This window comes from Adiantum capillus-veneris, chromosome 8 (genome assembly GCF_014529385.1).
Source record: "Adiantum capillus-veneris isolate H3 chromosome 8, ASM1452938v2, whole genome shotgun sequence".
Taxonomy (NCBI): Eukaryota; Viridiplantae; Streptophyta; class Polypodiopsida; order Polypodiales; family Pteridaceae; genus Adiantum; species Adiantum capillus-veneris.
The window spans coordinates 48,972,112-48,998,812 of record NC_140938.1 but is presented as its reverse complement, the minus strand read 5'-3'; the positions used below and the strand labels follow the sequence as shown (position 1 = coordinate 48,998,812).

General features: G+C 45.0%; 1 protein-coding gene and 1 long non-coding RNA gene across 10 annotated transcripts in view; one reads left to right on the top strand and one right to left on the bottom strand.

The window, feature by feature from the left end:
• Window positions 1-5,855: 5,855 nt before the first annotated feature.
• Window positions 5,856-26,701, bottom strand: part of SYN1 (Rad21/Rec8-like family protein) — a 34,151-nt gene continuing 13,305 nt past the window's right edge. For 6 of the 9 annotated variants that reach the window (XM_086517896.1, XM_086517901.1, XM_086517905.1 and 3 more), the window contains 13 exons: window positions 8,682-8,754; window positions 8,551-8,605; window positions 8,394-8,467; window positions 8,211-8,311; window positions 7,965-8,123; window positions 7,701-7,878; window positions 7,494-7,624; window positions 7,254-7,401; window positions 7,081-7,180; window positions 6,860-7,002; window positions 6,434-6,515; window positions 6,235-6,344; window positions 5,856-6,148 (listed from right to left, as the gene is read on the bottom strand). In XM_086517896.1, the coding sequence (XP_086374022.1) occupies window positions 6,066-6,148; window positions 6,235-6,344; window positions 6,434-6,515; window positions 6,860-7,002; window positions 7,081-7,180; window positions 7,254-7,401; window positions 7,494-7,624; window positions 7,701-7,878; window positions 7,965-8,123; window positions 8,211-8,311; window positions 8,394-8,467; window positions 8,551-8,605; window positions 8,682-8,754 (1,437 nt within the window). In that variant the 3' untranslated portion in view covers window positions 5,856-6,065. Of the gene's footprint in view, window positions 6,149-6,234; window positions 6,345-6,433; window positions 6,516-6,859; window positions 7,003-7,080; window positions 7,181-7,253; window positions 7,408-7,493; window positions 7,625-7,700; window positions 7,879-7,964; window positions 8,124-8,210; window positions 8,312-8,393; window positions 8,468-8,550; window positions 8,606-8,681; window positions 8,755-26,701 lie in introns of all 9 variants that reach the window. The other 3 variants (XM_086517899.1, XM_086517904.1, XM_086517898.1) reach the window with 2 other exon arrangements.
• Window positions 6,227-26,701, top strand: part of LOC147452104 (uncharacterized) — a 32,037-nt gene continuing 11,562 nt past the window's right edge. The window contains exons 1-3 of the long non-coding RNA XR_015188865.1: window positions 6,227-6,364; window positions 6,439-6,545; window positions 8,213-8,302. This is a non-coding gene — a long non-coding RNA (uncharacterized LOC147452104). The remainder of the gene's footprint in view (window positions 6,365-6,438; window positions 6,546-8,212; window positions 8,303-26,701) is intronic.

The window sequence follows — 26,701 nt, the reverse complement described above, 5'->3', positions numbered from 1 at the left end:
GTTATGTATCGATACTAAATTGATGTCTGCATTTACAACCATCTGAACTTGATTCGATAGCTGCTACGTACATGGACCTTTGCTCATCGGATCTGCCACCAAATCGTGGTTAATGGCAAGAAGGGAGCTCCAAAGCAATAACTGCTATGTGTTCAAATCCACACCACCAGCATTCCTTGCTTTGTATGCATCTACTGAAGAGCAACATTGCAGTATAATGTTGTTGCTAATCTCAATTGCGATCGCATTGGCTGTCGCCTGCACACGGTTTCGAAAGAGAAGCTCTTTACAAGCTGTAATATTGGCCATATTGTTTGTAAAATTTTTGCTATCCCACCCAGATGTTGAATGGCCAGCAGTGAACTACTGCTAGAGGCTAATATGTGCTTATATATTGGTATGCATGTCTCCAAAAATGACATTACTCCACAGTCCTTGTTCTTCGGCTTCTCCAACATCAAAGCTCTTTGTGTGGAAAAAAGAATTAGCTTCCGCTTCTGCTCTTTGACTATTCTTTTGATCCTGGTCGGCAGCGTAGGCACCTGCATGATTGACTACTTGACTTTCGTTGCAATGTTGCTGCATCTCCTTGGAGCTACACATTAACTAACTCCCATGGACACCATATTCTGCATTGAATTGGTCATGAGAGATGTTTGATCTGTTTATCTGCAGATCCTTATGAAATGCTTGCCTCATCAAATTTTTAGATAAGCTATCAATAGAGTTGGACGAGGAGTGCAACTAAAGTCAACAGCTCATCAGACCATGACTTGCACTAGTGGCAGTATTCCCCAATGCCTTTCCCTCGACATTGAGCTGTCTGCCACTAATCACCTCACACTCTCTGCTAAAAGTGCAAGCAGCTAGCATTGAAGCCGCTGGCTTAATTACTTGAGGATAACCATCATAAGCTTCGGTGTGATCGATCCTGCTAAGCTTTTCTGCCCTCATGTTCACTTCAACATTTATTCTTTCCATTTCTTCGGCCTCTTCCATCTGCATCGCGAACACCCTGATAGCATCAGCACAAAAATGTGTTGAAGGGGCCTGCGAAGGCAATGAGTTTTGGTGGTTTGACTCCAGATTAGGCCAACTGATCATCGATTGAAATCTGATTATCTTCTGTTTCAATAGCACTAGAACAGACCTCTGCCATTGTTTGATCGCACGAAATATCTGATCTTTGAGAATGCTCATCACGTCGGCAAGCATCCAAAGTACCCTCCAGCTTGATGATCTACGAAATATAACCAGGGTTTGAAAGGTCTCTGGTACTCCTTTCTAGTTTTGCACATGCAAACTGCGCGGAAAAGAATTTGTGTGAATCTTGAGAATTAGGCATGGGGACATGCTGCATATAATTTCCATGAACATTGAAGGATGGCCGAGGGCACAGGGTTGTTGAATCTGCATTAGATTATATCCTTGGAGCGGCATAATGCTGTTCATAACTAGTTGCGCCTGCAGAAACGAGCTGAGTTGTAAGGTAGTTGAAGTTGGACATACTGTTCAGCTAGCCATTGGGTCTTGTTGCACACAAAGCTGCTATGATTGAAGGATGGCCGAGGACATAGGGTTGTTGACTCTGCTTCTGCACGAGAGCGATTGAGCAAGGTAAAGTGGTTTTTTTGTTTAATTCACTTGGTAGCTTTTCGCGCGGAGTCTTCTTAAGAGCTTTTCATGGCAGTGATATTTACTTGATGTTTTTTTTTTAAATTTAAGTCTAATGCCACGTGGTGGCTTCTACGTTCATGAACCGCAAAAAGAGCCTTGGGCTCACCAAATAAAGAAGCACACACTTATGTTACTTATATCAATTGATAAATTATAGAAGATAGAAGATAATGACATCATGGTTACCAAAGAAAGGACAACACCAAAATTAGCCAAATAGTGTTGAGGAAGCTGCACAATCATTCATCTTCTTTACAAAGGATTAGACAAGTTTCCATTAGCCATGTAAAGCTATGTAGGAGTTTCTTTTCTTTTTTCTTTTGCTGACCAAACTCACATTTATGAGTGGGTGTATGTGTTAAAATCTTGAAGAACTATACAAAGTAGCCCCAGACTTGTACCGAGCCTTGAGGTCTCTCTTGACCATTCCAAATATTACAAAGAACCAGCCCTAGGCTAATCAACATCCAGGATCACCTACTCAATGAGGCAGAGAGCACACACAGAAGAAGAAGAAGAAGAAGAGAATTTTAACGTCGTAGAAAACTATCCCAAGAGACCTTAAAGATCTATTCGACGAGGAGAGTTGAAAGAGAGAGAGAGAGAGAGAGAGAGAAAGAAAATAAGAAGAAGAAGATAATTTTAACGTCGTAGGAAACTATCCCAAGAGACCTTAAAGATCTATCCGACGAGGAGAGTTGAACTCAATACTTGTTATTCAAGAGGGAAATGGAATAACCAATCTACCACCCTTGGGTGATAGAAAGGTTATACCATTTTTCTCTTTTTAATAGCACACACACACACACACCCGAGATGTGTGTGTGTGTGTGTGTGTGTGTGTGTGAGAGAGAGAGAGAGAGAGAGAGAGAGCCAATGGGACCGAGAGGGCTGCATTGGCCACCTTCCATAGTAATTTAAACCCCCCCCCCCCCCCACACCCCAAACACACCAAATCCCATATCAATTGATAAATTATAGAAGATAGAAGATATTGACATCATGGTTACCAAAAATATTAAAGGATGACACCAAAATTAGCCAAATAGTGTTGAGGAAGCTACACAATCATTCATCTTCTTTACAAAGGATTAGACAAGTTTTCATTAGCCATGTAAAGCTATGTAGGAGTTTCTTTTCTTTTTTCTTTTGCTGGCCAAACTCACATTTGTGAGTTGGTGTATGTGTTAAAATCTTGAAAAACTATACAGAGCAACCTCAGACTTCAACCAAGCCTTGAGGTGTCTCTTGACCATTCCAAATATTACAAAGAGCGAGCCCTAGGCTAACCAACATCCACGATCACCTACTCAATGAGATAGAGAGCACACACAGAAGAAGAAGAAGAAGAAGAGAATTTTAACGTCATAGAAAACTATCCCAAGAGACCTTAAAGATATATCCAACGAGGGGAGTTGGACTCAAGACTTGTTTAGAGAGAGAGAGAGAGAGAGAGAGAGAGAGAGAGAGAGAGAGAAGAAGAGGAGGAGGAGGAGAATTTTAACATCGCAGGAAACTATTCCAAGAGACTTTAAAGATCTATCCGACGAGGAGAGTTGAACTCAAGACCTGTTATTCAAGAGGGAAATGTCATAACCAATCTACCACACTTGGGTGATAGAAGGCTATACCATTTTCCTCTTTTTATTAGCGCACGCACACACACACACCCGAGATGTGTGTGTGTGTGTGTGTGTGTGTGTGAGAGAGAGAGAGAGAGAGAGAGAGAGAGAGAGAGAGAGAGAGAGAGAGAAGAAGAAGAAGAAGAAGAACAACAACAACAAGAAGAAGAGAGTTTTAACCTCGTAGGAAAGTATCCCAAGAGACCTTAAAGATCTAGCCTACGAGGAGTTGAACTCAAGACCTGTTATTCAAGAGGGAAATGACATAACCAATCTACCACACTTGGGTAGATTGGGACCTATTAGCAAGAAGCACGTGGGAGAGTGCCCCATTGGCCACCTTCCATAGTAATTTAAACACTACCCCCCCGCCCCCCCCAACACACACACACACACAAAAGAAGAAGAAGAAACCCAATAACCCAAATGGGGCAATTCTTACCATGAATGAGAGACCTTGGATGGTTCAAAACTATCTTAAGACCCGCTTGGTAACATACGTGCATCGTGGGTTCGGTATGATGTAAGAGCAATCCAAGTTTTGATTGTGTAGGAGGTAAAACACAAACCGGGTGCAATCGCTCAACTTTAGTATGCTTGAATTCACACAACACTAAATGCGAGCATTGAGGATTGGATCTTGTACACAACACAAAAGAAGAAGAAGAAGAGAATTTTAACGTCGTAGGAAACTATCCCAGGAGACCTTAAAGGTCTATAGGACGAGGAGAGTTGAAGTCAAGATTTGTTATTCAAGAGGGAAATGGAATAACCATCTACCACACTTGGGTGATAGAAAGGTTATACCATTTTCCTCTTTTTATTAGCGCGCACACACACACACCCAAGATGAGATGTGTGTGTGTGTGTGTGTGAGAGAGAGAGAGAGAGAGAGAGAGAGAGAGAGCCAATGGGGCTGAGAGGGCTGCATTGGCCACCTTCCATAGTAATTTAAACACCACCCCCCCCCCCCCCCCCCCCCCCCCAAAATATATATATATATATATATATATATAAAATCCCATATCAATCGATAAATTATAGAAGATAGAAGATATTGACATCATCGTTACCAAAGATATTAAAGGATGACACCAAAATTAGCCAAATAGTGTTGAGGAAGCTACACAATCATTCATCTTCTTTACAAAGGATTAGACAAGTTTTCATTAGCCATGTAAAGCTATGTAGGAGTTTCTTTTCTTTTTTCTTTTGCTGGCCAAACTCACATTTGTGAGTTGGTGTATGTGTTAAAATCTTGAAGAACTATACACAACAACCTCAGAGTTCAACCTAGCCTTGAGGTGTCTCTTGACCATTCCAAATATTACAAAGAGCCAGCCCTAGGTTTACTAACATCCACGATCACTTACTCAATGAGACAGAGAGCACACACAGAAGAAGAGGAAGAAGATAATTTTAACGTCATAGAAAACTATCCCAAGAGACCTTAAAGATATATCCAACGAGGAGAGTTGAACTCAATACTTTTTTAGAGAGAGAGAGAGAGAGAAGAAGAAGAAGAAGAAGAAGAGGAGGAGGAGGAGGAGGAGGATAATTTTAACGTCGTAGGAAACTATCCCAAGAGACCTTAAAGATCTATATGACGAGGAGAGTTGAACTCAAGACCTGTTATTCAAGGGGGAAATGACATAACCAATCTACCAAACTTGAGTGATAGAAAGGCTATACCATTTTCCTCTTTTTATTAGCGCGCGCGCACACACACACACACCCGAGATGTGTGTGTGTGTGTGTGAGAGAGAGAGAGAGAGAGAGAGAGAGAGAGAGAGAGAGAGAGAGAGAGAGAGAGAAGAAGAAGAAGAAAAAGAAGAAGAAGAAGAAGAAGAGAGTTTTAACGTCGTAGGAAACTATCCCAAGAGACCTTAAAGATCTAGCCTACGAGGAGTTGGACTCAAGACCTGTTATTCAAGAGGGAAATGGCATAACCAATCTACCACACTTGGGTAGATTGGGACCTATTAGCAAGAAGCACGCGGGAGAGGGCCCCATTGGCCACCTTCCATAGTAATTTAAACACTCCCCCCCCCCAACACACACACACACACAAAAGAAGAAGAAGAAACCAATAACCCAAATGGGGCAATTCTTACCATGAATGAGAGACCTTGGATGGTTTTAAACTATCTTAAGACCTGCTTGGTAACATACGTGCATCGTGGGTTCGGTATGATATAAGAGCAATCCAACTTTTGATTGTGTGGGAGGTAAAACACAAACCGGGTGCAATCGCTCAACTTTAGTATGCTTGAATTCACACAACACTAAATGCCAGCATTGAGGATTGGATCTTGTACACAACACTAAGTGCCACCGTTGACGATTGGGTGTTGTTTTCCTTTGCATTCCTTAACACCTTATAACGGATGCAATCTAAACTAACATAATATGGCGGAAAAAGGAACCCTTTACATGTGTCGAAATCTACGACATGAAGTCTAAACTTCAAAACTGAGAGAAACTCGTGTGCACGCGATAAAGAGGGAGAGAGAAAAAGAGAGAGAGGCCGTCCAAGACAACAGACCGTACTAGTACTTTTAAAGGTGCTGCTTATTATACTTTCCACATTGTTGTACTTGTGAATTCATTTTCGCAACTTAATTCTACAACTTATTTACGTAACATTTAAACGAGCAATTTGCCCGTGTGCGCATTCTATTGAAGAAAACACTTGTTATTAGTTCAAATATATTTGGGTGCTGAAGCGGAAGAGAGTACTTAGTATCAAACACTCTCTAGCTAGGCCTAGAGGTAAGGACCTCTGCGCAGCAGAATCTCTCCAAACGGCTTCCTCTGTTCCACCGAGATAAAGCAGTTTGAAGCCATAACTGAAAGCCAGCCCAAAAATGTTATGGTAATGCTACTTCAGCAGAATGAGGTCCTCTAATTAGTTGTAAGGTCCGAGGGTCCATACCGCATATTTGGTAGAAGACCTTAGCGGCTTGTGATCTGTTTGCACGTCCGACCAGCTCGCTTGATGAAATGGTGCGTTTAGGATGCTGATCAAAGCCTTCCCGCAGGACTCTGTTGTTCATTAGAGGCTTGTGAGTAAGGCGTGCAAGCTGCTCCTCAACTTAATATGTAGCAGAAACGATGGTCACTTCTTATCTTACTGTAGAAAGGAAGATGTCAGTTTATCAATGGGTTGCAGTCTCGGACGGATCGGATCTTGAGAAGGCCATGTCTCCTCCAACACTGCCAGCGCACACAGCAACATCACTACAGGTTCCCCCCTGATTTTGCTCTCTGTCTTCCAATGACTTACTTCATGCTTTGTGGTAAGATAACTACCTTACTTTTATGCAGACCGTTAAATTAATTGATGGCAGCAGACATTGACTAAGGCTGTGGCAGCCCAGAATTGGATTCAAAGTAGCTAGCTACCTTACTTATATGCAGGCAGACTGCTAATTTATTAATGGCAACCGAATATGGATGCGAGCAGAATGTCCTACTGGCCAGCAGGATATGGTTGCAAGATGGCCACCTTACTTATATAATAAATCATTTGCAGCAGAATGTGAGGTTTTAGTCTTTACCAAATTGACTAAGGCTGTTGCCCAGAATATCCCCATCCCCAAGCTCATCGAAATTCGTAGCGATTGTCTCCCTCAGGTATTCGTCAGGTTGGAGCTCCAAACCTGGGGATAGGTCGCCATGGATGCTTCCAGACCTTCCCATCCTGAAGTGTGCATTATATTGTCAAGACATTTCTTCCTCATCCTAACCATTTACACTTGTTAAATGTCTTCTCTGCTACCTTGAGGTGGGCTTTGGGAAGTCCACTTCTCTGTCTAGAGAGAGTCTCCCTGAGCTTGGGGTTGACATCCTAAGAGCTGTTTTTGTCTTTCCACTTTGACCTGTTTGAAGAGAACAGCTCAGTAATAGTGCTTGTGATTCCTGTTGACTTCTCTTGTAAAATTTCACCCTTACCAGAAAATCTAGGTGTAAGTCCTAGCTGGTTTATCAACAGCTCATCACGGTTATTGCCATCTGGCGTGTGAAGGGCAGAACGGAGCTTTTCAATCGATCCATAATTGACAAAATTTGGCTGATCAACTCCCTCTTGGATGTTTTGTAGCTTCATCTCAAACACATGAAAGACAGTTCATTCAATCAGTGGTCTCAAGGCATTTCAAAGGCTTAAAAGTCTTATGAATGCATAAAAGCTACCTCACTTACGATTTCTGCAGCTTCCTGCAAAGACAATTCTCCCTGAGGGGGTCCATCCCTGTCAAGATTTTGTTTTTCATACTCTTGGTGTGTTCCCTCTGTGGTCCTTCTCCTGACACGTCTTTGAACCTCTGCAATGTGCATGACAAGTACTCAAGATTGAAGGTCTTAATAGCGTCCTTCTCAGGCATTGAATGCTTTGATTACCAGGAGACTCAGCAGCTGCAGATGCTGCGTTCTTCCTTGGGAACTTGGTCATATCCCAAAGCTCAAGAATTTGAGGTGCCCAAGTGGACTCAACACCAGTAGTAGCATTCCAGGACAAAGATGAGGATGGGAAGGTGAATTGTCTTTCAATTGTGGAGTTGTAAGCAAGCTTACAACTCTGTTAAGAGGTAGACAAGGTTAAACATAAGTGATGCCATTGTACTTAACATGTAATACGAGGTGTGCTTTTAATTTGTCAAATACCTTTATTCTAGGTTTTTTATTTTTTACAATATCCTCTGGTTGTTTAAGCCATACTCTTAGGACATCAGCTGGTATTTCAGTAAAATCCGTATCCAATACTGCTGCCCTTCTCTTTCTTTTTCGCATTTTGGTCTTTTTATGTTCTGGTGATCCTTCAGACTGCATGCAGCAGCAAACTCAATGTTGCGGCCAAAATTATAATTTAATGTAACAATATTACAGGCTCAACACTTTTGATGTACTTACAGATCTGGCAACTGCAGCTTCTTGGTCATGTTTCCGCCCATGGACAGTGCTTTGCTGCACCTCTTCCTCCAAAGTAATGTTGAGTTCTGGAGGTAAGTTATCTGCTGATATGCAAAGTTGGATGGTTTGATACCAAGTAATTCATCATTGCCGTCTTTTGAGAACTTATTGCGTATAGCTAACCTTGAAGCAGAAGTTCAGGGCATAAATCATCCAAAATCACATCATCAGGTGGTGGGATACGGTCATCTTCGTTCCTGCAAGTTATATATCTTGTAAATCCCTTTTGGACTCCTTGACCTTGCCTGAGCACTGCATTGTTAAGCGAATACTTTCTTACCCGACCACAGCCTCAGTCTGCAGCTGATCTTGGATGGTGATCTTTTCTTGTTCAGCTATGCAAATAAAGTATAATTTTTAAGACATCATTTCAGGCCATGCCTGGTCATCACATGTAAAGCAAAGAAATACCTTGAAATCTACTTATGGAGTCTCTTTTTGTTTCTGGGGCTGCTATGTCTGGAATGTAGAAGAATTTTTCTTCCTGCATTTTGTGAAGATATAAGATAAATTAGTGACAGAGGCAAGGATTTGCAAAATGAAGTGCGTCCTCTTGTGGCACCATTTAAGCATTAAAAATTACTTAAAAACATTTGCTATTATTATGCCATTTCCCCCTTCCCAATACTGTTGTCACTTCCATTTGCATGGTTGTCTTTCTTGGCTGCTGTAGTTATCTGAAGCTCCCTTAAGTCAAATTTTCCCGGTTTCTATTTCCGTTGCCATTTCATATAGGTACCGTTTTCGTTAGAATCTCAAGAGATTCCGCCTAATAAGCCTTTTCCTGTAATCGTTGGGGTTCATAAAAATTAAAGTGGGCTCATGCTTTCAAGGTTATCTCCAACCACAGTTGCGTTAGATTCATAGTCACTGTGCTACGGTAGCTGGCGATACTCATGGGGGGCAATGCCAGCCTTTTGCAATGGTGTGAATTGATGAACATCATGGAATGATATTAAAATGAAAAATTTGCATTTAAGTTTTGAAAGGATCTTTACTCAGAAAGACACAGCATCTAAAAAGCTTAACAGCTGTCATAGAAACTGAGCACTTTCTTTCTGTTCTAGTTCTGGAAGTGAACCTCCAGTTTGACCTTGTGTTTGCAACTCTTTATTATTCTTTTTGATCTTTGGAGCTATGTAGGCATGCTCATGATGTGGGTGTCAAGCTCTCTCAACTTAGGGGTATACATAGGGGGTCTTATGCTCGATTGATGAGTATGGCATTATGGTAGCTGCTCCCTGCTACCATCGTCTCTTGACGTTGGCCATTGGTTTTGGTTTGAAGAATCCAAACAAGCCGTGTTTTGCTGAGTCCCTTGACTGGCAGACTTGGCTAACGCGAGAAGCTACAAGGCTTTGCACAATCTGCCAAAGTGGGGGTGCCCTTCATTTGCTGCTGCCTGATCCAACCAAATACCCCACGACCCAATAAATATGGGAAAATACAGGGTCACATCAGATAAATAGGGTGCCCAACCTAAAAGACCCAAGTGGCCAAATCGGACTAAATTTGGGAATATCCCCTATGATGCCTAGACTCTAGAAAAGCCTCACAAGGCCGGGCATTGCCACAACAAAGCCCCTTCTCACTAATTCTAGATGGAGGAGATGACTTTCAAAATTGTTAACACCCCCTCTCAGATCCTAGATACACAACAAGACTAGGGATCTGGGGTCTTTAAAGTTTATGAGTCAAGAAGGAATTCGACAAGCGTGGTTCACCATTGCATCAAGCACACCACCTGTCTAGAGTCTATGCAGAACTGCAAGGCCGAAGATAGAAAATCTCGTCCACCAACGGTAAACAAATACGCGCAATTGCCATCAGTGTCCACCATGCCGTGCATGTAATGTGTAGCGGAAGTGATTGACGGTGATACTGAACATTGCCAAAGAGCTCTGATACCAATGTAGGGTAGTTGATTTGGTGTGCGCGCTTTGATCACCTCGACATAAAGAGATTCTGGCATGGATATTTGCTGACAAATCGCATCATTGAATACATGCATTGGAAACATGAAGATGTTGATTGCGAGAATCAGGATTTGTTAGTGGCTTATGATGGCAAAGGAAGGCGCCATCCAGTTCAGCCTATTCGCTTTGGAGTTATGCCATTGTTTGAACAACCATCTCTCCCATTAGCTTGGAGAATTCCATCATTCTAGAAGAGGCATTGCATCGTCATTGATCTGTACACATCTTTGGTAGCACATCAGGTCCACACCATGTTGGGGTAAAGGCGCTTCGCCTTTCACCCGCCCGGACGTCCACTGTCCGGCCGCTCGCCCACGTGTGTACATACCCTTATTCTTCATTACATATGAGAATAAGGAGCTCCTCATCTTTAGTCCTGAGAGGTTGCTCCACCCACACCGGCTTGTGCTCTTCCCCCTTCCCTGCACGCACGCACGTACGCATCCGCGCACGCGCGCACTCATCAATTGGTATTAGAGCTACGGCTAGGCGGCGGCGATCTCTCGACGGCGGCGGAGCTCGATCGGAGCTCGACGCTTCATGGCACCGGATCGGGCTGATTTGGGGCGGGGATCCCACACGGATCAGAGAGATCAGGCGAGGTCGACGGCTCCCGGCTACTCGGCGTGCGTAGCCCCTCTCTCGGAGAGGGAGATCTTGGAGATTCCAATAGCATCTTGCAGATTTTGTGGCTTTTGTAGATATAGCAGGGTTTGAGCAGAGGAGATCTAATCTCCACAAGGCATTGAGTGCAGGAAATCATCCTTGAGCATGGGCTTGTGTGCAAAAGGCAAACAGATCGAGGTGCCTTGAAAGACTTGTCTTACCAAGGCTTGAGCCGGGCAAGCCTGCAGTGAAATTCGAGCTTGCAATTCAACCTTGCACTTGATGCAACAAAACGGGCCTTGAAGGCTTGGAAGTAAGGTCGTGAGCACGTAGTCGAAGGCAACAGAATTGACAAGCAATGCAAGCTTGGGCATTGAAGCTGCAGGGTACAGGAGATAGAGCAAGTTGAATACAGAGACTTGATTGAATGCATAGACAGAGCATTCCAAAGGCAAGACGGGCAGAAAGGTCGGGTCAGAGGCAATTTGAGGCAAGCAGCAATAGGTCAAGCAACCAGGAGCACCGAGCTGCAGTAGACTTGAAGAGAAGAATTCAGGCAAGCAGGAGTTTGAAATCGAGATCAAGGGGCAACCAAATTTGGGCAGAGAGGGGCAAATCGAGCAGCCAGGAAAGCCAAGAAATTGGGGGCTTATGGCCAAATTGAAGCAGCGCTGAGTAGTCAGGCAACTTGGAGAACGAGCAGGCAGCACTGCACCAAGCAAGGCAAAGCTCACACACACACACACACACACTCCTCCCATCGAGTCCGACACATTCTGCACACTCGTCAGTTTGATAGTTAATTTAAAATAAAAATAAAAATTTAACTTGCTTACATACACCTTTGTGTGTGCAAGGCCTTGATCCTGCCAAAGGCCCTCGACACCCCCCGCCCCCCGCCCTTGACTCCTCGACACCCCAGCCCTTCAACTCTCACACCCCGGCTACAAGGGAGATTCTGTCAAATTTTTCCCATAGCATTGTACTTGAGGTTTTGCTCAGTTTACAGGGGAGATTCTTTCTCGACTTCAAGCACATGCGGCCATAGCATTGGCACTTCCGCCCGGTTACATAGATAAAGAAACCGGGCGGAAGTTCCATTGCTATGGCCGCATGTGCTCGAAGTCGACCGGTTGCGGAAGATGGCTTCATGTTCTTACATCGACGCATATTCTGAACGTGAGACTACAACATGCTGGTTACAAGTTTTCTTATTGAGCTACTGGTTGGTTTATGCTTGATTAGCGTAGTGGTTGAGTGATCTCCCACTTTGGTGCCATTTTGGCGTTCACTTATGACAACAGACATGTGTGACATTGAGAGACGGCGGTCTCGTACTTGCCGATACTTGCGTTGTTGGCATTGCGGTCACAGAGGGCTCATTAGACGCCGTTGTTTTTGACGTATGAAACAACAACAGAGATGTATGCGAGATGCAAATACGGCTTTGACACATGTTAGAGAGACACTTCCAGTGGCAGTCTATGCTAGTGACGGTGATGTCACGCTTGCCTCCAGTGTACCTCTTGCAAATTTATCTATGGTTAGCACACTTTCTCCACAATGGTTACTAGATAGCGATGTAGTTTTCCACGTCACACCATGTCGTGAGTGGTTTAGCACATTTTCTAGTGGGAGACTTGGCTGTGTGCACTTGGCCGATGGTTCGGCGTATGACATAGAGGGTGCAAAACATGTTTGTTTGTCATTGCCTAGTGATGCGTCATACACGTTATGACATGTGCGCTACGTTCCTCAACGGAGACAGAGCTTGATCTTAGTGAGACAGTTGGCAGCTTTTGGTTGTCAGGTACTGCTTAGAGAACAGTCTTTCCAGATGCATTGCGGTTCACTAGTGATTGCCAGAGGAGCCCACAGCGGCATGGTATATCCTATGCATGTGTTTGAGGTTCGAAACGGCGTAGTCTCGATTTTGTTGCTAGCATGCTTTGAGCGAAGACGAGACGTGTCTTTTTCGCCAGTGATCTCCATCATGCTCAGGAGATAGAGCATTTAGCTGTGCAGGATGTGCTAGTAGACTCTGTAGAGACAGAGATAGAGCGGCAGTGCTCTAGTGAGACACAGCAGGTGTTGTCAGACTTTGTGCAGGCAGAGGTAGAGTAGGTCTGCTCCCTAGAGACACAGACAAAGCTGACAGACATGGAGTTTTTTGACATGCTCATGTTTGAGGCTGATGAGTTGGTGCAAGGATACACAATTCCGCCTATGGATGAGAGGGACGTAGCTACCCCAGTGTCGGTAGTGACACATACATACGCGATGAGTAGTCGTGATAATGCAGTACATGCACATAGTGCAGGAGAGGCTAGGACAGTCATGTTTGCGCTGATTTCTTTAGCGTTCGGGCGTCTCATGTACGACCTACTTGTGTCGAGGCCCGACCTAGTAGCTGCAGTGGGAGCATTTGCAGCGGGGATTGTTAGTCGTACAGTGGCTGACACTAGCATGACGCTTCATGGAGCTTTGCACACCCTACAGAGTTGTCTGCGGGATTTGCATGCAGGCTCTAGCGTGGGTAGGCACACTAGCCTACCACTAGAGCCGATACGACTGCGTGTAGATCGATAGAGTGAGCCAGTGGGCGTAGGTTGAGAGAGTCTCTCACCTAGTTTCTTGTACATACTAGTAGTTTAGCTAGTAAGCCTCACTTATTGGCGCATCGCCTTTAAGTGGGAGATTGTTGGGGTAAAGGCGCTCCGCCTTTCACCCGCCCGGACGTCCACTGTCCGCCCGCCCGCCCATGTGTGTACATACCCTTATTCTTCAGCTCCTCATCTTCAGTCTTCAGAGGTTGCTCCACCCACATCGGCTTGTGCTCTTTCCCCTTCCCCGCACGCACGCACGCCACCATGCACGCACGCATCCACGCACCCGCGCACTCATCACACCATCTGCATCTTCTTAGCAATCAATAGCCATCAAATCTGGAGCCAAAGGGTTTCAATCCGAGGCAATCGAGCTGCCATCATACGGAAATCTCGTCGAAGCCTCAAGAGGAGCCTCTATCTTTGAGGAGTTACTTGGCGGTTTCATGAGACATCATACGGAGGACTTACCATGGTTCGTGGGCATTCCAAAAGACATATCCATCTTCATCTTCCATTAGGCGTTACTCTCACCAATCTTCCCTCATAGGGGCAGCATAGGTTGGCTGGTAACCTTCGTGGATATCGGCGTTAGCATATCCTTCCATTCGCTCGACGAGCATCCAGCCGGTTTGCAATGTGGTTCACACCATTATTGTTGGCCAGCAACCAACAAGGGCATCGGTGATCCAAAAGGTAGTCCATCGTTTGCGAGTAGATGCATCATCCCCATCCTTGTGTTTTGGGCATTTCCACATCACCCAAGGGAGCCTCTCTCAAAAGTCACGGTGGAGGACATCATCTAGAAAGAACTTCATCCAAGACCATCTTATGGTGTGCATGGAGTTCGGTACCAGTACCTCACCTTAAGCAGGAGGGGATGTCACGTGCACATGGCTTTGTGTGCCTCGTGGACATGCCTCATTGACTTCCAGAGCCAGTTTTCCACTTCTTTTCAGATAGGAGTGTCTAGAATCCTAGGAGGATTAGTATTGACGATTTTGTGAGCCTTTTCGTAGGACCTGCATGTCTGGATGAATCCATTAGATTAGGTTTTTCAATTTTGGAACCCTCTTGCATAGATGGTTCGCACACGGGTTTTGATATATTTTATTACACTACGGTGGACATCTGACATGACGTGCGTATAGTTTTAGGCCAGAGGAATCCAACGAGCCATTCCCCGATCGATTGGATTCCCGGGTCGGTAGATGTGCGACCCTAAAACTCCCCCCTTGTCCAATTTATTAATAAATCATTTTTATGATGTATTTGCTGGGTCTTGTGGACAGATTGCTCTAGCTAGGCTTAAGAAGATCTATAAGTCAAAAACATTGCCTATAAAGGGAGGACTTGAGCCACCCATTGGACAAGTTGTAGATAGTGCTAGGAGTTGCAGATCGGCCCCGACGTTTTCCAGCTCCTAGATCAGCCTGGCGTTTTTGCAAAGATCAGCTAGCGTTTTTAGATTTCAGCCCTGGAGGTGCCTCATCAAGAAGGATCCAAAGATGCATCGAATTAGCCTTGGAGGTGCCTCATCTCGAGGAGTTACCGTGGCGACAGTCATCATTTGAGTCAATAGCGTTTGCACTTGAAGTATTGCATGTGTGTACGTTCCATTTATGCAATCTAAAGTAAATATCACATCGGCAAAGGTGTGGGGGGGCTCTTGAGAGGGTTGGTTGGGACCCCATCGGGTGTCTCTCTCTCTCTCTCTCTCTTCACATCTCTACCGCTCTCTCATTCCCTCTCTTCAGGGAAAAGTAAAAGAAACCATTATTCAAGTTAAAAGGAATCACTAACACAAGGAAAAGAAGTAAGGGATTTGTGGAATTGTATGATTCCAAGCGGTTCATTTATCCCGTTCGTACTCCCTAGTTAGGCAAGAAGAAATAAAGAGCCTTGTGAATTTCAACCACTTGACTGGGGCTTCCTTCCTCAAAAGAAGAGTGGACCACCATGTTTGAGCATTGCCTTTAAGAAAAGATGCAACCCTCCTAATCTTGAAGTGCTCTGAGTAGTGCCCTCCGGAGAAGGCTATGTCAAATTGTTGAATGAAGACCAAAGCCCTGGGAGCATCTCGGAACCCAGAAAAGGATTCAAATTTAATCGACTGTCCATCTTCTTTGAATTCTTTTGCTTTCTTGCTTTTGTCTTCGAGGAAGTCATATTGGTTGGCTCTATAAAAATGCTTCTTCTTTGCATAAAACATATGGTCATCGGAGTCCGAACTGTCAGAGGATTGCTCCTCTGTAGAGCTACCTGAAACTGGGTGAAATCTGGGTTTCTTTGCCTTTGTCTTGCCCTTTCCAAAGCTTTGCTTTTTGCTTCGCTTTTTGCCTTTTTTGTCGTCCTCGCTCGAGTCAGAAGAGCTAGAAGAAGAGGAAGAAGAAGAATCGGGTAGTCCTTCAAAGCGTACACGTTGCTTTTGCTTTCTTGCAGATGCAAAAGAAGATTGACGGCCCAAATAACCAGGATAGTCAGTCCCCTTGCGCTTTTTCACGTGCTTTTTGGACTGATTGTTCGTGTTCAAAAGCTGACTGATCTGAGTTTGAACCACCTGCTATAGTTCTTGTTCTGTAAACATTTCGGAGGAGGAGGTTTCTTGATTGCTGGTTTGATGGGTGGTTTTGTGGCTTTCTGCCACTGAGTGTGCACTTCAGCCATGGATTGCTGAGACAAAAATTTTGCAAATTGAGGGTCCTTCGCAAATTTAATCATCTGCTTTGTGCACTCGTCAACCTGCTTTCGACGTTCCATCTCTTGAAGCTTGTACTAAGTAGGCCGAGGTGGCCCGTACTCTTCCTCTGTTAATTCGGTTGAATTTTCTTCGTGATCTCCTCCCGCATCAACAGATGCAGGAGAAGTCGACTGATTCTTGTTGGAATCCATAAGTGTCGCGAGAAAAGGATCGGATTTCCCGGTAGAAGGCTTGCTGCATGGTGTGTGTGTCCAGGGACCTGCCACGTCACCAGTTTGTGACACCGAGGTGGCCCATACTCATCTTCTGCTAAGTCGCTTGAATTTGCCGTATTGCCTCCCCCCGCCTCAACGATTGCAGAAGAGTTCGATTGATTCTTTTCGAAATCCATAGGTGTCGCGAGAAAAGGGATCGGATTTCTCGTTAGAAGAGAAATCGCTGTGCTCTGATACCATTGTAACAAACTTGGACACCCCAAGTCTGGATTTTGTCGCGAACAACAGAGATTCCTTAAAAACAATTCACAAATTAAGAGAGAGAGTCGACACTTCCCTGAGTAGTTCCGTGCCAAGAGAGATTGGCCCCAAAGATTGGTGTCCCTTTCGGTATTTCTTTTATATTAACTCTTTGAGCAAAGTACAACCTCCTGCGGGTCCTCGTTCTCAGACTCTGCGTCGAGATGCTCTGAGAAGTGAGCCCCCTTGGGTGACTTATAAAGATTACAAGGGATGCTAAAAGCAGAGCCCCAAAAGCAATTCAATCTGGTCTTCCAAAAGCTGTCAAAAGCTTGAGCGCCAATTGCGAAAATCCGTACAGCCAAGCCAGGTCAGCAGCCAACGTAAAGCACGGAAGTCGTACATTCTGCCACGTCAACACTGTCAACGCAGAAACCGGAAATTCGTATTGTCTGCCATGTGGCACTCTGCCACGTCAGCATGTTCGTACATTTTGTCCACGTCATCAGGGCTGTCCACGACACGATGCCATGTCATTAGTTTGTGATAGATAACAATCTGCTCACAAAAGTACCAAGGGTGGTCTTGGCATATATCTGACATGCCTCATGGCTAGACCAAAGGTAAGCACAACTGCGACTGCTATGTACACACTGCCAATTGCTCTTGCACAAGAGACCACTGACACGGTCTCCACATGGGCTGCCCTAGCTTGCTGAATAAGTGAGGCTCTGGCGATCTCCTCCTAGAAAGAGAGCAAATCTGGATGGAGAGGGACATGTCTCATGGCAAGAATGCCATCTAGAGAGCATAGGACATCTCTACTCCTCTCCCTACAGCCTCGATGTGCTACTTTGCATCATGATAATCACGACGTCTCTCTCTTAGTGCTCTGTGTCACCAGGAGGTGTATTTTTCCTGTTGCCTTCCGTAAATAAGTATTAGATATATTTATTTTATTTTTTTACTTGTTTGTCCCGGAACCCTTGAAAAGGTGCAAGTGGACATTGCATGGCTAGTGTGAAATGGCTGCAGCCAAATGGGTTTCTCACATCGGGGATCTAGGCCGGTCAGACAGGGACTGTCCGGGCCAGTTAGCACTGAATTCTGATGAGTATGGAAGCTCGTGTGCGCCAAACTGGAATTTGGGCCACTCGTGAAGTCACTGCAACTTTATAAGTTGAAAGGGGCCAGTAAATTAACCCACATTGTAGATGTTGGTCAAATGGTAGTCTTCAATGATGGTCAGGAGACCAATAGCGAAGCCATGGAAGCATCTCCTAAAATTTAGGGAATTGCTATTTTTGACCGGAAAATGTGTTCGTGTCATTAGCTCTGGAATGACAAGGGGAACATTTTATTGCTCTGTTGCCAAGTCAACTGACGCACCAGTTTAGATATTTTTAGTAGGGAAAGCCCAAACTCGGAAACTGGGCGACGTGTCAGCTTGTGAGCGATTCTGCCACTCTGGGAGGCAAAAACGAGCTGCATATCAACAAAGGGGGCGCCATTTTCAGCCTCAGGTGGACTGTAGCAGGTACAGAAGCAATGGAATGCTTACCTTGCCCTCTATGCACAGTATGGTGACGGGAGTGATGCCCCGCACGCTACATACTGCTCTCTTTCTCCCCTATGTACAGTATGTTATGCCCCACTAGTGGGCTTCTCATTTGACCTATGTACAGTTCTGGGGGTTTATGCGCGTTTGCCAAGGCAAGAGCCTTCTGAACAGGAACCGGATCAGCTAATTGCTAATCCCCCACAGGTACGCACAGTTCCATCACGAAAGATTACGAGTTTGGAGAGTTTTCTCGCGTGAAAACTCGTCCAATTCACAAGGGAACTGTCCCATTGCGTACGGGAGCCCTTGGGACACGCGTAGGCGTGTTCGCTCCGCTAAAAACGATCCGAAACAGGGAATTACAGCCTGCTGTGTTTTTCTGCAGGTTTAGGGTTTCGCACCTAAACTGCAAGGGAACATCGGGGGAGCCTCGTGAGAGCCTTGGGATGCGTGTACAGGCTTTTGGGTTCCCGGCAGTGAAAAACAGAGAATTATAGCCCGCTGAATTCCTGTGACAGCTCACCAGAAAGCTTCCAGATATCGAGGGAATCCGTCCTAGACAGGTGTTTTTGACCTACAGGGGTTTTTGTGCCGTTATGTTGTCGAAATCCGGTCGAAAACCTGCGTTTTCAGCCCTCGCCAGGTTTGGACAGCTTTGTGAAAGCTCGTGCTAAGTGGTCGGATCGTCTACCTTAATTTGAATAAAGAAGTACCGAAAGGGGCGCCAGTCTTTGGGGCCTACAGGGTGTCGGTCTCGTGTGCGCAGTGACATTCTAGTCGTTGGACGCAACTGTGTTCTCTTCCCTTCTCAGTGCTCTGTGTAAAGTTAACAGGTAATTGAAATAGTACCGCCCTCTACGTTGTACGGGCCAGTTATATGGTTCCATCAACGGGATAGTCACTTTTTCTTCAAAAAGTGCAGCGTGGATTGTTGTGGGTGAAAGCAACACAGAGCTTGTCGATATGGCAGAGAAGAGAGAGCATGTACCTGAAGAGGGATCTTCCTCACATGGCACAGAGAAAATTCCTTCAACTCTTCAAGAAGAGGACAGGTTGTTTAGGATTCAACTGCGTTGTTGCATGGACATGTTTCAGCAGTTGGCTAACAACCCAAGGATGCAGGAGTTCTTACAAGCTCCGACACAGGGTTTTCAGCCTCCTACACAGGGCATGATTGAGCCGTTGCAGGAAAAGGAGATTTCCAATGTGCAGAGGACTCATGATGCTCGAGGGAAAGCCCATGTGGTTGAGCAACTAGCGGTGTCCAATGATCCAAAGCAACTTGCTTTAGCTGGACAGGAACCGTTTGTGAATGGTCAAGGGAGCAATGAACAGGCTATGCGTCAGACCCTTTCATTACCTAATACTTATCCTGGTTATTTTGGAGGTGGTTCAGTGTTTCAAGCTATGGCTGGACCTTCCACAGGTTATATGCCAGAGAATGTGTTCGGGACAATGCAAACAGGCATGGGTAACCCTATGTACGCGAACATGGGTGTCCAACCAGGTTTTCAGGGTGCCTATGGCTAGTTTCGAGTGCCTGGAACACAATTTGGTATGGCTGGTTTTTCCCAGCCATACGTACAAAATGCAGATATGATAAGGAAAACAGTTGATGCGAGTGCTGGAATGAACACTCATGGAGCACCACTGTTACAGGCACCTGTTTATGATAATGTGGCTCCTTTGAGTCAACCTAAGGATTACAAGGAAGGTCGGCAGGGAGTGAAGTTTGAAACTTTCAGAGGAACTGAGGACCAATTGAAGGCTTTGACCTTCATACAGCATTTCGATGCAACTTATGCTGGAGGAAACTTCACGGAATCTTCAAAGATACGCAAGGCTGCCACTTTCTTGAAAGGGAATGCGCTCCAATGGTGGACCGCATTGTTGAACCAGGGTCAAGCCCCAACAACGTGGGTCCAATTCAAACAACTTTTTGCGCCTGCATGGTTGACAAACACTTTTGAAGTGGATGTGATGACAGAATGGCACGAGTTGAATGCTAAACAGTGTGTGAATTTGGAAGAGTACAATAAACAGTTTTGGGCCGCACTGTTGCCAGTCACCTCTTACAGGTTTGTGCCTTTGTCAGAACAAATTGAGAAGTACTGTTGCGGATTGCCCAAGAAAATCAGGGACTACTGCACAAAGACTACTGTCATGAATATGTTTCAGTTGATAGAGAATGCAAGAGTGGCCAGCAATCTGTCGAAGGGAGATTCCGATGGATTTAATAGCCACAAGAAAGGGTCCCAGGGCAAACAGTTTTCAGCCAAGGGCAATGTTGCAGCAAAGCCTTCTGAGCCTCCCACAAAGAAGCCCTCCACTGAAGAAGCTGATACGTCCAAGAAGCAGTCTAAATCTTCTTCGGAACAAGGACAAGGACAAAAAAGGCATTTTTCTGGCAAAACTTTTCAAGAAAGGAAAGCTCTTAGGGAGGCCAAGAAATGCTACATTTGTGAACAGGAAGGACACTTTGCAAATGAGTGCCCACGGAAGAAGTCACAGGATAAGGATGACAAGTCAGACCATAAAGGGAAGAAGCCAAAGCCGAATGCAGGACTTGTTCCAGATTTGGTTGGAGATCAACCAAACACAGATGCCACGGAGCTGTGCAGAGCTTGGGGCAAAGTTAGAGACCAGACAATGCTGGTTTTCTTTGATCCAGGAGCCCGTGCAAATTTCATATCACCAGAATTGGCATCAAAGTTGGGCATTCGTGCAGAGGAGATAGGTATGACAGGCGAAGCAGGTTTGGCATGCCCAGGACATTCAGAGCCTGTTACTCCCATTCTGGGAAAGCTTCGTCTGCACATTCAGAGCTATGTGGATGCGGAAGAATTTCATATTATGCCGCTTGAGGGCTGTGATGTGTTATTGGGTATCCCATGGTGTTACAGGTTGCATGCTATGGTGGATACTTACAACAAAAAGATTACCCTTGTACATAGAGGAAAGACTCATGTCCTTGATGTAAAGCTTAAAGGCGAGTCTGTTCCAGTTGTTTCTGCTTATGCTATTTCATCTGTAATAAAGAATCATCTTTCTCCGTACTTGATTTTTGCAAAAGAAGTACCTCAAGTTGTATCTAATTTGTCTACCTTAGATAAAGACAGGTCAACTTTTTTGAGTGGTTTCAGTGATTGTTTTTCGGACTCTTTGCCAAGGGAGTTACCTCCTGAGAGACCTGAGGATCATCTATAGATCTTGTTCCAGGTTCTAGTCCACCGAATAGACCACCATACAGGGTCAGTGCAGCCCAGCAGAAAGAGATTATGGGTCGGGTCAACGAGCTTTTAGAGAAGGGGCTGATTCAGCCCAGTTCATCCCCTTTTTGTTCGCCTGTACTCTTAGTGCAGAAGAAGGATGGTTCATGGCGCATGTGCATTGACTATCGCGCCTTGAATAAGAATACCGTCAAGAACAGGTTCCCCATACCGAGGATAGATGACATTCTTGATCAGCTTGAGGGAGCGTCATTGTTTACAAGAATAGACCTAAAGAGCGGGTATCATCAGATACGCATTAGACCAGAAGATGTCCATAAGACTGCGTTCAGGACAACATTTGGTCTCTATGAGTTTCTTGTCATGCCATTTGGTCCATGCACTGCAAGGAAAAGGAGTTACTTTCAAGTGGACAGCCAAGGAAATTTTAGCGTTCAAACACTTGAAAGAGAAGCTGACTTCAGATCCGGTAATTATTTAGCCAGATCTTTCTAAACCTTTTGTGGTTCAATGTGATGCGTGTGGCCATAGTCTTGGTGCAGTTTTAATGCAGAATGGCCGAGTAGTCGCATATGAGAGCAGAATTCTTTTGAAGACTGAAAGGAACTTGCAAGTCTATGAGAAAGAATTGCTGGCAGTAATTCATGCTCTCACTAGTTGGGAACACTATTTGCTAGGGGCTGATTTTGTTGTCCAAACGGATCATCAAACCTTGCGATATTTTCTTACACAGACGAAGTTGTCTGAGAAGCACATGCGATGGGCAAACATCTTGTCAATGTTCCATTTTCAGATTGTGCATGTGCAAGGGAAAAAGAACGTGGTGGCTGATGCGTTGTCACGAAAGCCCCAAATTTCAGCAGTGTCAATTCCGTACCATTGTGAACTAGACGAAATGAAGACACAATATGTTGAAGATTCAGATTTTGCAAGGATCTATGACCAGCTTGTTGATGGGCAACATCATGAGCACTATATGCTTAAGAATGACTTTCTCATGATGCATGGAAAGTTATGTGTTACTAAACAGTTACGGCCAAAGATTTTGATGGAAAGTCATGCTCCACCTTATGCTGGGCATCGTGGAATTGATGCGACAGTGAAAGGGGTTGAGGCATTCTTCTATTGGCCAGCTTTGCGTCAAGATGTTGACACATTTGTAAGATCATGCTTAGTATGCCAAAAAGTCAAATTTGACAGACAAAAGCAACCGGGATTGTTGCAGCCATTGCCGATCCCTGATAGGCCATGGGAAAGTATAGCAATGGACTTTATCTTTGATCTTCCAAGGACGCAAACAGGAAATGATGGGATTTGGACTATCATTTGTAGTTTCAGTAAGCAGGCCCATTTCATTCCTGTTAGGAAGAAGATAAAGCCAGAACACATGGTCAAGATATTCATGAGCAATATCTTTAAATATCATGGGATGCCTCAGTCAATTGTCAGTGACAGGGATCCACGTATGACGAGTCTTTTCTGGAAGGCATTGTTTGAGAACATGGGCACTACGCTCAAGTTCTCTTCTTCGTTTCATCCGCAAACTGATGGTCAGTCAGAAGAGGCAAATTCTACTGTCCTGGACCTGCTCAAATGTTATGTGTCAAAGCACAAGGCAACTTGGGAACACCATCTTCCATTGGTTGAATATGCTTACAATAACACTGTGCATACGTCAACAGGTAAGGCACCATTTGAGATAGTGGAAGGAGGGAAGAAAGTCCCGCCCATTTTGCAGACTAAGGACAAGATATTTGAGGCAGACAAGTATGTGCAAGATATGGATGAAACATACAGGAAGATAAAGATTGCTCTTGAGAAGACTCAGGCTAAGCAAAAGAAAGCTGCTGATCGTCACCGTCGTGAACTTGTATTTTCACTTGGTGATTGGGTCCTTTTGCGCTTTGAAAAGGCCAGGTTAAGGAAAAGGAAAGGCAAGGAACGCTTGTTTCCTAAGCTCAGTATGCGATATTATGGTCCTTTTCAGATTTCAGAAAAGATCAGCGATGTAGCTTACAGGTTAAAGCTACCAGAAGGCTGGAAAATACATAATGCTTTTCATGTCAGCCTTCTAAGGCCCTTTGTTGGTGATGTGCCAGAGAATATGCTTGATGAGGAACAACCCGAAGTGGAAGAATTGGATGAAATCCTTGTTCCTGAACAGATATTGGCACATAAAGAAAGAAAGGTTAGAGGAAAAGTTGCAAGACGCTATTTGGTGAAGTTCAAGAACTATCCATCATTAGATGCCGAATGGATGGAAGAGTCTGAATTGCTTGATTCACCTCAGCTATTGCAATTGTATCTTGAAGCCTTTCAAATGGAACCCACAGTGACTTGATGCAGCCTTTTTGGAGCAAGGCAAGAGCATGGTTCATGATGCTCAAGAGAGTAGTTAAGCAATTGTATCTACTCTTTCCATATAGAATTTAGCTAGAGAAGTTTGTGCTCAAGAGTACACTAGAAGACTTCTATGCTTGATATATGTGTCGTAGCCAGGTTGGTGGGATTGTTTAATTCCCCAACGCTACATTTCCGGAAGCATGTATATCTTGGATTCCCATCATAGAATATATGTGATATCAGGAGATATCCGCATGTATTATTGGCATGCAAGCGAGGTCGCTTGCAGTATTTCAAGGGGTGGGGTGTGTCACCAGGAGGTGTATTTTTCCTGTTGCCTTCCGTAAATAAGTATTAGATATATTTATTTTATTTTTTTACTTGTTTGTCCCAGAACCCTTGAAAAGGTGCAAGTGGACATTGCATGGCTAGTGTGAAACGGCTGCAGCCAAATGGGTTTCTCACATCGGGGATCTAGGCCGGTCAGACAGGGACTGTCCGGGCCAGTTAGCACTTAATTCTGATGAGTATGGAAGCTCATGTGCGCCAAACTGGAATTTGGGCCACTCGTCAAGTCAATGCAACTTTATAAGTTGAAAGGGGCCAGTAAATTAACCCACATTGTAGATGTTGGTCAAATGGTAGTCTTCAATGATGGTCAGGAGACCGATAGGGACGCCATGGAAGCATCTCCTAAAATTTAGGGAACTGCTATTTTTGACCGGAAAATGTGTTCGCGTCATTAGCCCTGGAATGACAAGGGGAACATTTTATTGCTCTGCTGCCGAGTCAACTGACGCACCAGTTTAGATATTTTTAGCAGGGAAAGCCTTAACTCGGAAACTGGGCGACGTGTCAGCCTGTGAGCGATTCTGCCACTATGGGAGGCAAAAACGAGCTGCATATCAACAAAGGGGGCGCCATTTTCAGCCTCAGGTGGATTGTAGTAGGTACAGAAGCTATGGAATGCTTACCTTGCCCTCTATGCACAGTATGGTGACGGGAGTGATGCCCCGCACGCTACATACTGCTCTCTATCTCCCCTACGTACAGTATGTTATGCCCCACTAGTGGGCTTCTCATTTGACCTATGTACAGTTCTGGGGGTTTATGCGTGTTTGCCAAGGCAAGAGCCTTCTGAACAGGAACCGGATTAGCTAATTGCTAATCCCCCACAGGTACGCACAGTTCCATCACGAAAGATTGCGAGTTTGGAGAGTTTTCTCGCGTGAAAACTCGTCCAATTCACAGGGGAACTGTCCCATTGCGTACGGGAGCCCTTGGGACACGCGTAGGCGTGTTCGCTCCGCTAAAAACGATCCGAAACAGGGAATTACAGCCTGCTGTGTTTTTCTGCAGGTTTAGGGTTTCGCACCTAAACTGCAAGGGAACATCGGGGGAGCCTCGTGAGAGCCTTGGGATGCGTGTATAGGCTTTTGGGCTCCCGGCAGTGAAAAACAGAGAATTATAGCCCGCTGAATTCCTGTGACAGCTCACCAGAAAGCTTCCAGATATCGAGGGAATCCGTCCTAGACAGGTGTTTTTGACATACAGGGGTTTTTGCGCCGTTATGTTGTCGAAATCCGGTCGAAAACCTGTGTTTTCAGCCCTCGCCAGGTTTGGACAGCTTTGTGAAAGCTCGTGCTAAGTGGTCGGATCGTCTACCTTAATTTGAATAAAGAAATACCGAAAGGGGCGCCAGTCTTTGGGGCCTACAGGGTGTCGGTCTCGTGTGCGCAGTGACATTCTAGTCGTTGGACGCAACTGTGTTCTCTTCCCTTCTCAGTGCTCTGTGTAAAGTTAACAGGTAATTGAAATAGTACCGCCCTCTACGTTGTACGGGCCGGTTATACTCTGAGAAGAAAACGCAAGGGTGATCCCTTGCTGCCCATCATCGCCATCCGTGTGCTGTCTTGCTGCTGATGACCACGATTGCATGGGCTGCCAAAAACGCTAGATACCAATGTTAACTGCGAATTGAAATGGTGACGATCTAGGTTTTACGCTTCCACAAATCGTTTACTTCTTTCCTTGCGTTAGTGATTGCTTTAGCTTGATTGATGGTTCCTTTTACTTTCCCTGAAGAGAGGAATAAGTAAGAGCAGTAGAGATGTGTAGAGGGAGATAGAGGGAGAGAGAAGAGGAGAACGACACCCGATGGGGTCCCAACCAACCCTCTCAAGCGCCCCCCCTACACCGTTGCCAATGTGGTATTTGTTTTAAGGTTGCATAAATGAAATGTACACACATGAAATACCTCTAATGCAAACTCTACCGACTCGAATGGAGAATGTAGCCTCGGTAACTCTTCAAGATGAAGAAACTCCAGGGCTGATTTGATGCATCTTTGGATCATTTTGGATGTGGGATTGTTGATGGCCACCAAAGGGTAAATCTGGGGCTGATTGGACTCCCAATGTGAGAGGAATGAAGGGCTGAAAAATGCGTGTCTCGACGATGCCAGTGATGGGCAGCAATGGGAGCACTCAACGCGACCAGGGAATTGCCAAAGAGAAGCTCAATGAAACGCCGAAGTACCGGACTGCATCTGAGAGGCTAGCGTTAGCAGATCTGGCCAAGGAGAAGCTCAATGGGATGCCGACATACCGGACGGCATCTGAGAGGCTAGCGTTAGCAGATCTTGCACGTCTTTATCGAGAGAGTGATTGAAAACTGAAAACGCTAGGGCTAACCTGTTGATTTTAGCAAACGCTGGCTGATATGGCAAAAAACGCTAGCTCATCTACTTCCAAAAACATTGGGGCTGATCTCTGCAAAACGTTGGTGATCTGGGGAGCTACTGCAATGTGCTTGAAACGCTGGGAGCTCCCCTCCCTTTGTAGCCCAAATAACTCGTTATGAATCACTTAAGATCTGGATAGGGCAAAACCTCTGTCAAATTCCTTAAAAATAAATCAATAAAATGATTTATCAATAAGTTTGACTGGGGTTA